Source organism: Terrapene carolina, unplaced genomic scaffold, assembly GCF_002925995.2.
Source record: "Terrapene carolina triunguis isolate 2854851 unplaced genomic scaffold, T_m_triunguis-2.0 Scaffold232, whole genome shotgun sequence".
Classification (NCBI taxonomy): Eukaryota; Metazoa; Chordata; order Testudines; family Emydidae; genus Terrapene; species Terrapene triunguis.
The window spans coordinates 5,255,607-5,268,628 of NW_020664583.1; the positions used below are offsets into that span (position 1 = coordinate 5,255,607).

Consider the following 13,022-nt stretch of genomic DNA (forward strand, 5'->3'; position numbering starts at 1 on the left):
GCATACGGCAGCCGCCAGCGGCTCACTGTTCCTGGCCGGCCGGGTATAGTTGGCACACATCTCTAGCTCGCGCAGACTGTGCTCGGGCTCACCCACAGGGATCAGAACGCGGGGGCATCACTCTGGGCAGCGCCCGGAAAACAAACAAACAAACAAACAAAGGCCGGGGCTCGTTGCCCGGAGGCTCGAAGTTAGAGACGAGTCGGGCGTGTGACTGGCGCCCTGGCCGGCTGTGTGCGTGTGGCCTGGGAAAGGTGCCGTGCGCTGCTTCGGCGGCCCGGTGGTATCGCCCGCAGCGCAGCGGGCGTTCGTTTGGGCGGGCGGTTCGAAGCGCCGGCTCCAGAGCGGAGGCCGCGCGGGTTCCGAGCTTACCGCGGCCTCAGGGGACGGGGCAGCAGGTGAGGCTGGGCTCGGCCCCCTGTGGTATTGTCATCACGCTCCTTGCCGGTAGGAGTCGCGTCGTCCCCTCTGTCCTCCCACGGAGGCTGGCATGGGGGGAAGGTTTGTTGAACTGGGGCTGCGGGGGCGCATTTGTAGCGAAAGAGGCGCTGGGGCTGCAGCAATTAGGTGTCTGGAGCTCAAGCAATTTTTTTATATGCAGCAAGCCCTGAGGTGCTGGGGCTATGAACGGCCAAGCCCAGAGGTGCTGGGGGCTCTGCCCAGGCCAGTCCTGACACAAATTAACCACTGGATCACAGGGTATTTAATAGTCGGTTCCTCCCTCACACAATGAGGAATCTTACAGTTGGGGAGGGCGTGCCTCCTCCCTCCTGGTCATATAGGGTGCCGGGTGCCTGAGGGGGAAGCAGAGTCTGATCAGCAAGGGACAGACCTGAACCCTTCTCTGTCCCACTATCCGGAGCCAAGCGCAGTGTTCGGAGAAGAGTCTGTTGCTGGAGGGAGCTGGCTCTGTTTCTTCCCTTTGGACATCGGTCTGTCCCCCTGAAAACAAGCAACCCACGCAAAATGTCTGTGGGATTTCCCTGAGACTCTGAGGCCTGTAGCCTCCCCACCCCCAGCCATTTGTGGTTTTGGCTCCCAAGGCTGGGAGCTAGGCACTTATATATTTTCTTTTGGGTTTATAAGATAAGAGACTCCTACCTTTGATGATCTGTGCATATCTGATAGTTATCTGAATATATAATAGATTAACATCAAAAAGGAAAATGACCAGCCCTGGCCTGTCTGGGTGCTGTGTATTCTAGGAGCAATGTTTTTAGACTTAAACATTACAAATCGTTTAGAGTAAAACTTTGAGTGGTAGGTCATTCTGTGATCACACCCCTTGAAATCGTGCAGGGAGGACAGTGTAGGTGTTGGAGAGCAAACACTCAACTTCAGGAATTTGTATCAGATGGTACATGAAAGACAAATATTTAGACTTAATAAACATACATGCTGATAATGATTTGGAAACTTGGGCATTTAAAAACTAATTGTGGTTACTTTTCTTAGAATAAACATGTACATTGCGTTTTATTCTCACTTTGAGTCTTTTGTTTTAAAGAGACGTGATCGCATAGTCTCAAAAGTGCATACTTATATCTGAAATACGTTGTGTGCTGTACACTGATAAAGAAAATCTTTGTCATTTAAACATAAGCAGAGAACATACACATCTGTTTCTGGAAAATGTAAACATTAAACTGTTTTGTTGTGTTTTCAAGCATGATGTGCCCAGTTTATTTCTGGTGTGTAACTACATTAACATCAGAATTAATTCACCTACTGTGTGTGTTACTTCTGGTGACCTTGCAGCCCATATGAGAAGCAAACACAGGTTGGCAGGCAACACAAATGTTTTGGTTTAGAGAGTGTTGTGCTGTGTATAGGAAACAAACTGTTGGTAAACAGCGCTATTAATATGGATTCAGTACAAACAGGAACATATGTAAACAACAAAGGACTAGGTTTGAAAGAACACAATTGAGATAAAACAATTAAAAATTCCAATAAGAATAAAATTCACAATTTTTATCCATATTGAGTTTTGTAATCTCTACAACCATCTTTCAAATTTATAAATCCTGACTTTGGTGTATAAGAAGCTGACAAAATCTTTAGTTTTCCAGAAACTGAAATTGCTTTTGTATGTGGACACTTCCATTGTATCTTTGTTGCCAACTGCTGATTTGATGGACAAGCTATCATAAGAGTCCAATACTGAAGTAGTTTCTTCAGTTCAGAGACTACTTAGAGCTGTGAACTGTTGAAATCTCAACATTGTTGCCATATTTGATTTAGGTCTCCTATCAGGTCCTACTGCTGATTGAAATATTTTGCCACAGTATAGCAGCTTACTGTGCTTAACCCCCACTCCCTTCCCCTCCTTCTGGGTGAAATCTTGGATCTGTTGAAGTCAATCACAAAACTTCAGTTGACTTCAGTAGACCCCCTGGACTTGGAAACTACCATGAAATCTGTGTATTTAAATGAGACCAGTATTAAATTCAGTGGAAATTAAAAGGGTCATAGGGAATTACCAATTATTTCCTACAGGGTTGTGTATTTGTTGCATTAGGTTTTATTATCCCCTTTCACGAAAAATTCTGTATGGGGGAAAGAACACACAAAGTTAGAACCCTCATCAGGTTGTCGTCTCCTCCACTTCCTTGTTACTCTGTGTTAGCCCAACTCATAAGGTGGCATAGGAGTTGGAAGCTGTTGTATGTGAATTTATTATGCTTTCAGCAGGATTAACTACCATCTGTTTTTTTTTTTCTTATAAAACAAACACCTAATGACAGCATGCAGCCTAGAAGGAGCAGACATTATGCTTTGATGTGTCCCTACTCGCAGAATGTTCCAATCCCCAATCTTAGGCTACGTCTTCACTACCCGCCGATCCGGCGGGTAGCAATCGGTTTATCGGGGATCGACTTACCGCGTCTCGTAAAATCGATCCCTGAGCGCTCTGCCGTCGACTCCGGAAATCCACATCGACAAGAGGCGGTAGCGGAGTCGGCGGCAGCGCGGCAGCGGTCGGCTTTCCCCCGTCCTCACCACCAGGTAAGCCGACCTTAAATACGCAACTTCAGCTACGGTATTCACGTAGCTGAAGTTGCGTATTTTAGGTCGGAATACCGCTGTAGTGTAGACCTAGCCTTAGAGTGATTCTAAGAGGGGTTTCTGTGGAGTCTTAGGGGAATCAGTTTGTTCCCATTTCTGATAGAACGATAGATTTTCCACTTCAGTATGGGCCTGATCCTGTGCCTGTTGAAGTCAATGGCAAAACTCCCACTGATTTCAGTTGTGCAAGTCTCAAGCCATTTGCTTTCCTCTAAACCTCATAGTAGAGGGGACTGTATGGCTCAGTGTCTACAATTCCTTTGATTTTAATATTATTCTGTAGCTAGTTTACTATTAAAGTTTGCCAAATATGTATTTCTTAGTCAAAAACACTAGGATCTAAAATATTTAGATTTCAGAATTGGTAAGCTGTGTGAGCTGAATCATGTAATTTTTAAAAAGGGAAGAGAGAAAGTTTAATATTGTTGTGCTATATATTTTCATAGTTTTTGAATCAATAAATAGGATCAAACATTAATAGTGTTAAAATGAATATACTTATTTACAAAATTTTATTTCATTTTAGTAACATTGAATCTGAGAAATGGAGAGTGACATTTATCAAGTTTATGAAGATGAAATTCATTCTTTGGAAGAAGAAATTGAACTGTTAACTCAAAAGTTTGAAAACAAACAAGAATCTACATTTTATTCTGATGAAGAGATACAAATATCAATGTATGCATTTTATATGTTCAGATTAATCTTGGTTTATGAATGTATGTTCAGCATTGTTCTTTAGGTTTAAATGTCCACTCCCATTAATGTTGTTTCATAAAGTAAACATTTTAGCAATAAAAGAATCAGAAGTATTGAGAAACGCACTTGGTATTTTAGAGGTGGCTAAAGTGTAGCCTTCAGAAGTTTACAATGTGACCTGTGGCTGCCCTCTTTAATACGAGGTACAACCTGTGGAGGTCACAGATTCTATCATGCACTGCTCTGTTGCCTTCTCTCTGTTGCATGCTGCATCTCTATATTAAAAATGAGGATAATAGTGATTTGCTATATCAAATTTGATGTGGCTTTCGGGATCCTGACAAGTTGCTAATTCTTTGACTCTGATTTAAATCTATAATTACAAAGTAAAATATATCTTCTCGAAGCAAAAGGGGTTGTTTTGATTATCATAACTGGAAAAATGCAGATAAGCTGCCAAAACTCATTTTACTGAATGCTCCTGTGGCAATGTGAGTGCTTTCCATAACCACTAGCCTGTTGGTATATGGCAGGGAACATAAAGTATTTACATGGAATAGAACTTAGATGAGTAGTGCCACTGAATTCAAAGTATAACTGAAATCATAATAAATTTCTGAACCACCTTCACATGTCTACATGTTAGAGCAACTCTTTTTAAAAGCTTTCTCTGTGCCCTGGTGATTGCTAATGGATCTTTTCAATTCTAGAAAATCACTCCAAGGAGAATCTAAACAACATGAATCTCCACCAGATCTGAAAGCTGAACTTGATTGTTTAGAATCTGACCTCTCTTTTTTAATGAAATTTACTGGCATTTGGTTCACAAATTACTCCAAGGAAACAGTGGAAAAAAGTAAGCATTTGTGTGCCTATTAGTAACATTATTGCAAGCATTTTGTCACAGTTTGCAGTTGCAGATTATAGTTCAGCATTCAACATTTGCAGAAAAGCTTGTGCTCTGAAATGATAAAACACGAGCACAGTAATTGCTGGTAAATGGAATTCTGTGATGTTATACATACTGCCAAATGATTCTTGGTTTTACACTCAATGGCATTATAAGGTTATAACAGAAGACAGAATGTTGCCTATATATATATATATATATGGCTGGAGATACATTGAAGATCTAATTTGAACTTCTAATCAGTTTGGTAGGAAAGTTTTTCACTTACATGGTTAAATGCATGATTTATATTGTGTATAACATACATTGCCCACTCTTCAAATTTATAGCTTAATATTGTTTTTGTTAATGGGGAGACAGAATAATTATTGAACGTGATCAGAAATCTAAAATATTTTAACCTACTTTCATTATAGCTGGAAACAAAACTATACAGAAGCACAGATTATCAGGAAATTGCTATTCACTGCCTTTTCAGATGGAATTTCAACTTCTAGAAATACAGGTAATGACGAGATATTTCTATTGGGGGGAAAAGTACACATCTATAACTATTTGAATTTGTCATGATAGAAGAAAAACTGAACTTTTGGAATAGTTACTGTCACAGTCCTGGCTGAGTCCCCCTGGTGGACAGCCACTGGTCTGTTATAATTGGGTCCACCTTTGAATCCTATATGCATCAAATCCAGCTGGATCTGCAGAGTCTAGTCACTGCTTCCATTTGAAGGTCTCCTAAGACATTCTCCTGGTTAAGCCTCTTGTCTGGCACCCTTACTGGGATGAGAGTCTCTGCAGTCCAACTGTGATAGGACCCAAAATTAATGTTGAGACCTTCCTAACTTCTTCAGCCACTTTGCACATTCTTCCAGAGTTCCACCTAGCTGTGGTTGCTCTGGTTTACAGTTTCTTTGTCAGGGACCACATGGTTGTTCAAGCAAAGAAAACAGGCTCTGCAAAGAAACTACTTAAAATACACATTTTACTATTAGTGCTCTGCCTGTCCAGGGACATTCAGATTAAAACTGGATTAAGTTACAGCAAACTAATTCCACTTTACTCCTGAATGAAACCATCAACGGGGGTGTGTGTGCATGGGTGGTATTGGTGGATACATTTATTTTATGCACATTGATTTCATACCTTTTAGCTGATTCGCCTTAATTTTCCTGAGTGTCCTCATGTGGACATGCCCTTAGCATAAAAGAGTTACAGATCTATGCAAAACAATAGATGCCTGAATGCAATCCTGCCCTTAGAGTCCTTACCACTCCTGAGAGTCCTTGAGTTTGATCAGTGTTGTTGGAGGTAGACAAAGCCTCTCCTGCCTCCACTCTTCCAGTTGTGATGTCTGTTTGTATTGATGGGATGGTTTGCTTGCTTGGAGAGCATGTCCGTTTTAAAAGCAGTCTCTGACACCTTTTCTGTTTCTGTCCTCCGGCTGAGAATATTCCTTGCTCCAACCTTCCTGTTGGCTGCTGGGCAGAGTCTTGTTAAAAGTCAACGAGTCTACTGAAAGCAACCCAATTGCTCTACCAGAGTGGAGCTACTTAGGGATAGTCCACACTGACCATGTTAAAGCGCTGCCTTCTGTGGTCGCGGCGCCACGAGGGGCATAGCTACCAGCGCTGGGAGCATGGCTCCCAGTGATGGTGCATTGTCTACATTGGCGCTTTACAGCACTGCAACTTGCTGCGCTCGGGGGGTGTTTTTTCACACCCCTGAGCCAGAAAGTTGCAGCGCTGTAAATTGCCAGTGTAGACAAGCTGTTAATGTTGATAGTCCCTTGATGGCCCTATGTCAGCTTCCCAGACATAATCCGTTCCTGCTGCAAAATGGAAGTTGTAATGAACACCAAAGATGACAATAAATGTTATTAATGAAAAATTAATTTGACAGACATACTATCAGACTGTCATAAATCGATCTTACATATACTGATCGCTATATGTGGGGTCGGGAAGGAATTTTCCTCTTGGTCAAATTGGCAGTGATCTTGTGATTTTTTTTTTTCTTCTTCCTCTTCAGCCTGGAGTGCAAGTTAATTGCCAGGATTATGTGAGTATATCTCACTTAATCAATTTGCTGCCACTGCAGGGGCCTCGGACATTGATGCACCTTCTATTCTCTACCTGTGGCATGTAATAGTTTAGTCTCCTGTGGGCTGTAATAATTGATTCTAATTTTGGTTGTTGGGTTTAGTATGCAGGTGCTGGGTGCTGTTATGGCTTGTGATAAATAGAATATCAACTAGATGATATCTAGAAGAAGGTGGTTCTTTCTCGGATTACATTTCTGACTCTACATTTATTTTCCAAATTTTTGGCATATTATATCTTTAAGTCCGTTACTGTCTTAAACAGGGAATATAAGTGCCATTAATATTAATCAGAAATAAGCACATGCTTCAAGAAAAAAAGACTATATTGTCCTCTTTAGGGAATTATACTGTTTCAATACATTGTTTTTATTACACACAACTTAGTGTGTTAATTTCTGTAAGCATCAGTTATTAGACAAGGGGTAATTGTTTTCAAGTTTTTTTTCTGTTGTATTTTTGCTGATGCTCCAATGTCTTCATTTTTTGCTGAGGATATACTTACCCTCAGATATTGTTATTCAGTAAACATACTTATGAATATGTAAAAGAAAAATGGTTTAAGTCTACTTGAAGAGAAACACAAATTAGTTTTGAAAGATTTGGTCAAAAATAACTACAAGGAATTGAGTTTTGACAACTTGGAAGAAAATATGTAAGTTTATTAAGTAGAACAGAGAAAACTAGCCACTCAGATGTATCTGTGAGGTGAAGAGTGATTAACATGCCAGAATGAGGTTGGGAGGAAATGGTTTCTTACAAAGTCCTTCAGATGTATACTTACATGAAGTAGTATCATATACTCAGTCTATTTGATGCACTTGTGAAACCAACATGGTATATTCAGATTCTGCAGAGCCAAAGCTTTCATTTAAAAAATATAAGTAAGTGTTTAGCTTTCATAGTAACTTTCCAAGTGCTGAGTGAGTGTAACTGATACATACTGGTGGTGTCCTCAGTTTGCAGACAGTGTGAAACTATGATGCTTTGAGTCAAGATCTTCCTTGCCCCCATTAATTTCATTAGAATATTACTTTGCACACTTAGTAATGTTTTACATGTCATCATTAACTATTTAACTGCTGTTCATTCTATCAGCTGTCATAGGGAAGTGGTGGGTGAGAATGAAGCACACAGAGGAATTTAGAGTTGTTGCATGAAAAGAAAGAGTGAAGACAGAGAGAAACAGGGAAAGGAGGATAGGAAAAGGAAAGATATACAAGACAGAAATAGCTGTGGTCCTGGGCTGAAAATATTTTCCCACTGAACAATGGTGAATGCAGTTTAACAAAGAATAATATCTGAAAGTTGAATTGCCATGTAAAGGCAGTATTCTACTTTTGATCTTTGATCAATCATTCCATTGATATCAGTGGATTGTGGATTTAGGGTAGAGTGTAAGCCTAAATTTATGAAGCAGCATATGGACTGTAGTGCCAACCCCAAGAGTTCATAAATGAGTCAGGACCTCCAAAATCATGATTTAAAAAAAAAAATTTGGGTTCTCTTTATTAGTCTTTTTGTTTTTTAATCTTTAGAGTGAACTTGGGTTATGTTTTTAAGCTTTTCCCCTTAGCCATGACGCATGTAAGCTTAACTTTTTTTAAAAGAAAGCGGAGATTTTCATTTAACCCCAGGAGTCCAAGAGTTGGACTTCTAAGAAAAACACGAAGTATCATCGAGGAGTCCTTGTGGCACCTTAGAGACTGAGAAATTTATTTGGGCATAAGCTTTCATGGGCTAGAACCCACTTCATCAGATAGCTTATGCCCAAATGAATTGGTTAGTCTCTAAGGTGCCACAAGGACTCCTCGTTGTTTTTGCTGATACAGACTAACACGGCTACCACTCTGAAATGAAATATCATGAGACTCATGACAAAATCACAAAAATTGGCAACACTGGTTTAACTACATGTGGAATTTGGCCCTCTCCAAAAATGGGTATGACTCATTGCCTTAATGGGTAGAAAAGTCTCATAATATATAAAATCTTAAGGTAAACGTAAGAAAAATATGAACATGTTTTAGTAACACAAGAACCCTACATATTAATGAGAGACATTACTAATCAGCGTCCATTATAAAGCCTTATATTAATCTCCTAAAGCTATGGCTTGGCTTGAGCATTGCCTTGTTTACCCTAAAAACAAAGGAGAATGTTTCTGCAGAATTTAAGAAACTGAATCTAATTGTTCTTGAGCTACAGATAATTAAAATATTCTGATTAGAAATTTTTTACTTTTCTAACATTTTCCCCTTAGTTCAAAAACAGTTTGGTTCTCCCCCTTCAGACTTCTGATATAAGCAAATCTTGAGCCATAATCGTGACCCTAAGCCTGCAAGCACCGAAGCACATATGTAACTTTACTCACAATTGTAGACCAATTGACTTAAATTTAGGACTGAATCCTACAAAACTATACTCAGCTGAGCAGTCATCATTTGTGCAAAAAGATTCACTGAAGTCAAAGGGTCTACTCACCTTAGTTTGTTTTTACAGAATCATGACCTCATTTAATGCATTGTGAAGTTAACATATTGAAGTGAAGATGCAGAATTTCATGTTAATATTCTAATAAAATTTCAGGTTAATATTCTAATAAACAAAAATTCATGTTGATTATGCACTTTAAATCTATGCCATTAGATGGCAGTATTTCACTATTTACTGGCTGATTATTGAATTTAAATGACATTTTTTTAATCAGAGAAATTGTTATTTTTATGTGAATTTGTTTTGATTGGTTATTTCCTGAAAAAAAAACCCACAGAAAAACCTGTGTCAAAATTATAATTTAAAATGCTAGCAGAGAGAGATTAATTTTCTGGCTTTGTTTTCCCCTCCCTTTTGCATTATACGTTTTAAGTTTCTGATATTTCATGCCTTTAAAAATATGGAGCTATATAAGCATCCGCTAGCATAGAGCAAATTACACATACAGACTCTAATGTGTATAGCACATATCTACTTGTATAGTCATTAAATACAACACAAATATATGGTCTTGTAATATGATAGAGATTTTACATAAATCAGGAAATTTAAAGCTGTGGTTTCCATAGCAATTATAATTCAGCTTCCTTGCATGCACTGTATTACTATGTATGATGTTACATTTGAAGATTTTATTTATAATGTGACTGGATTACATTCACTGTGAGAATGATATCTATGAATTATTTAGTTACAGTAGTAAAATGTCAACACAACATTTCATGAACCCACATTTTGCTTTTCATTTCTATTTTTTTAAGAAATGGACAATGCAGCATGCTTACTATGACGTTCAGATTTTTGTACGTGACTAATGTGTGTACTAACTTTTTTCCAAAAGTGTAGTTCAGAATTTTGTATGTAACGGGGAATTGAAAAAAATCTCCCCTCCCCCCTCCCAAACTAAAGAAAATATTCTATTGTGTTTTTGGTATGTTGGAGGTTCTATGAAAATATTTCTCACACTGCTATTTGGCTACCTCAGCAGCATAAAAGAGAGGCTATGTGTGAATTTTTTTGTGCATAACAACATTTGTTTAAACAAGGAATTGTTTGGGTTTTTCAAAATAAAGGTGAAATAATGGTAGTCTTGCGATTAAGGCACAAGATTGGAAGTTATGAGATGGGGATAATCCTGGTTTTGCCACAGACTTCCTGTGTGATGTTATCCAAGACACTTAGGTCTCCAGCCTGCAATGAAAACACTGAAGTCAATGGGGGTCTGCATGGATGGAGGGGTCTGCCCATATTTCTCAATGCAGGATTGGGTCTTCAGTCCACAATTTTAAAACTTGGAAATTTTGCCATAACTTCTGTTCCTTAGGCTCTCCACCTGTAAAATTAGGATGATAAATGTTTTACTTCCTAGGACATTGATGTTGGGGAACAGATTTACTAATATGTGTAAAGTATTCTGAGACCCTTAGAATAAAAATATAGCTCTAATCCCCCTGCTACTATTCCCCCCAAACCCTTTTTCAAGGAATGCCCAATTAGAAACAAATAGACCAGAACTGTATGAAAGATAAGTTAGGATTATTTTTCTTCCTCCTGTTTTGGGGATATATAAAATGGCCACAGCATAGATTTCATCTGATTCCTTTCACCTTGCAACTTAATGAGTTAAATTCTTTTGTTTCCCCAGGTTCTTGATAGAAATCTGAAAGTTTTACCACAGCAAAGGATTTTTACTTCTGTCTCTAGATTAAAAAAAAAAATAAAAAAAAAGGCCTGTACTGGTGCTAAAAGTCATTAACAATGAAAGATGGAGTCCCAAGTGCCGAAGCAGAGATCCTTTACAGAAAGATGAAGTTTGACATAAAAATACCATGAGATTCTGCCGTATTGTACTTAAACTCTCTCCAAGTACATACGCAATTTTAGCTTTATATTAACTTTAAACTCTACCACGTCAAATCTCAAGAACATTGAGGGAGTGGTCAATTAATTAAAAATTGCTTTTTTCCAGAGGACTTTTTTTCTCTTTAAACCTTTTTCAGTGGACCACAAGATGGCGTCTGGGTATAAAATGGTAGTGTCAGTTTCCTGGGATGCCAGTTTTCTATAAAGATACAATTGCTTACATCCAGTAACTGTGCTAGCAGCTTGTCTGCAGCTCTGTGCCCAGATCTGAGCCTTCTGCTATATGTTTTAATTGATTTTCTTTCCTTATGGTGCTTATTCAACTTCCTGAATTTTATAAAGTATCTTGGCAAGCCTCCTCCAACTCTAGTCATGGCAACATTGGCAATGTCCCTGTCCAAGCAATGCTACAGAATGTCATGATATGTTTTCACTTGACTCCAGCATTCCCATTAAATTTGTTTTCTCTATCTTACCTTCCCATGAGTTCATACTAGCTGGAATAGGAAAAACAGTATTGTATGCCCCAGTGCAATGAGAAGTATTAATGCTGCCTGTTTCATGATGTCTTTCCAAGTGATGTGTTCTAACTTCTAATCTTTCCACTGTCCTTTCCCAAGCTAACTGCTCTGACAGGTTTTAAAACATATAATACAAAGAATTATATACTTTCTCACTGTCTCTGTGAAAGCTAAAATTGCATACGCTGTTTGAGATTTTAATTTGGAATACACATTAATCACACTTATTTCTGCAGATATATTTGTATATACATATTCTTGTGAAGTAAAATGAAATTAAGGCAAAATGGATGTCATAAAATATAAAACAAATTCAAGAAATAAAACACAAGGAGAACTATAGAGCAAACAAATGATTTTCTTATTCCTCTCTTTAGATCACATTACGTTATTTTATTTATTGAGTGGTTGGATGACAAAGTTTTGTTTGTTACACCAGGAGTTCTCAACTTTTTTCTTTCTGAGCCCCCCCACAGCATGCTATAAAAACTGCATGGCCTATCTGTGCTACAATAACTGGTTTTCTGCATATAAAAGCCAGGGCCAGCATTAGGGGGTAGCAAGCAGGGGAGTTGCCTGGGGCTCCATACCACAGGGATCCCTGCAAAGCTACATTGCTCAGACTTCGGCTTCAGCCCCAGGTGGTGGGGCTCAGTGCCCCGGGTGGCAGGACTTTGGGTTTCTGCCATGTGTTATGCTTATAAGAAGCACACGGGATCTTTTTCGGGGGGAAAAGGCAATACGCCGCTTTTATTGAAGATACAACAATTAGCATATGCATTCAATCACACACCACACACACACTGTCCCACGAGTCGATGTTATAATTACTAGTCCAGAGTCCGGATCAATCTAGTGGCCACCTAGGTTGATCATGGGTAGGGAGGAGCCAGGTTCCATCAGTCACGACACGATGCTCCAGGGAAGTCTTGGCAGGACGAACCTGAAGTTTCATGGCAAGGCACCCTGCTTATATAGTGATTTTCCTTCATTGGGACCAATGAGTTTTGCACTGTCATGCTTTAATCAATTGTTGTTTGACGAGTGCTTGTTTTCTTAAATTGTCCTTCTCATTCTTTATCACAGCTATCCTGTCCCCATTGATAGGTGCCTGTCTTATTTTTAGAGTCGTCAATCTGCCCTCCTCTGACATATCAATAGGGGTGTGTTACAGCCTCCTGGCGCCCTTGCGTCTGTCTCCGGTTCCTCCCTCGTACATCTAGTTCAGCAATAGCCTTCACATGCATCTCTTACCACATATATTCCTCATGCACACACAAAACAGAACTAATTTACACAGAACATTTTAAATAGGAACATCAAGTTGCAATGCACAAAAAAACAATCATGGCATTCTTTTACTTAT

The 13,022-nt window shown here is 39.1% G+C and overlaps 1 protein-coding gene across 4 annotated transcripts in view; it reads left to right on the forward strand.

The window, feature by feature from the left end:
- The first annotated feature begins 152 nt into the window (after window positions 1-152).
- CENPP (centromere protein P) overlaps window positions 153-13,022 on the forward strand; it is a 353,315-nt gene continuing 340,445 nt past the window's right edge. For 2 of the 4 annotated variants that reach the window (XM_024195662.2, XM_024195666.3), the window contains exons 1-5: window positions 153-447; window positions 3,596-3,747; window positions 4,479-4,624; window positions 5,095-5,183; window positions 6,707-6,736. In XM_024195662.2, coding sequence (XP_024051430.1) covers window positions 3,614-3,747; window positions 4,479-4,624; window positions 5,095-5,183; window positions 6,707-6,736 — 399 coding nt within the window. In that variant the 5' untranslated portion in view covers window positions 153-447; window positions 3,596-3,613. The remainder of the gene's footprint in view (window positions 448-3,595; window positions 3,748-4,478; window positions 4,625-5,094; window positions 5,184-6,706; window positions 6,737-13,022) is intronic. The other 2 variants (XM_024195663.2, XM_024195665.2) reach the window with 2 other exon arrangements.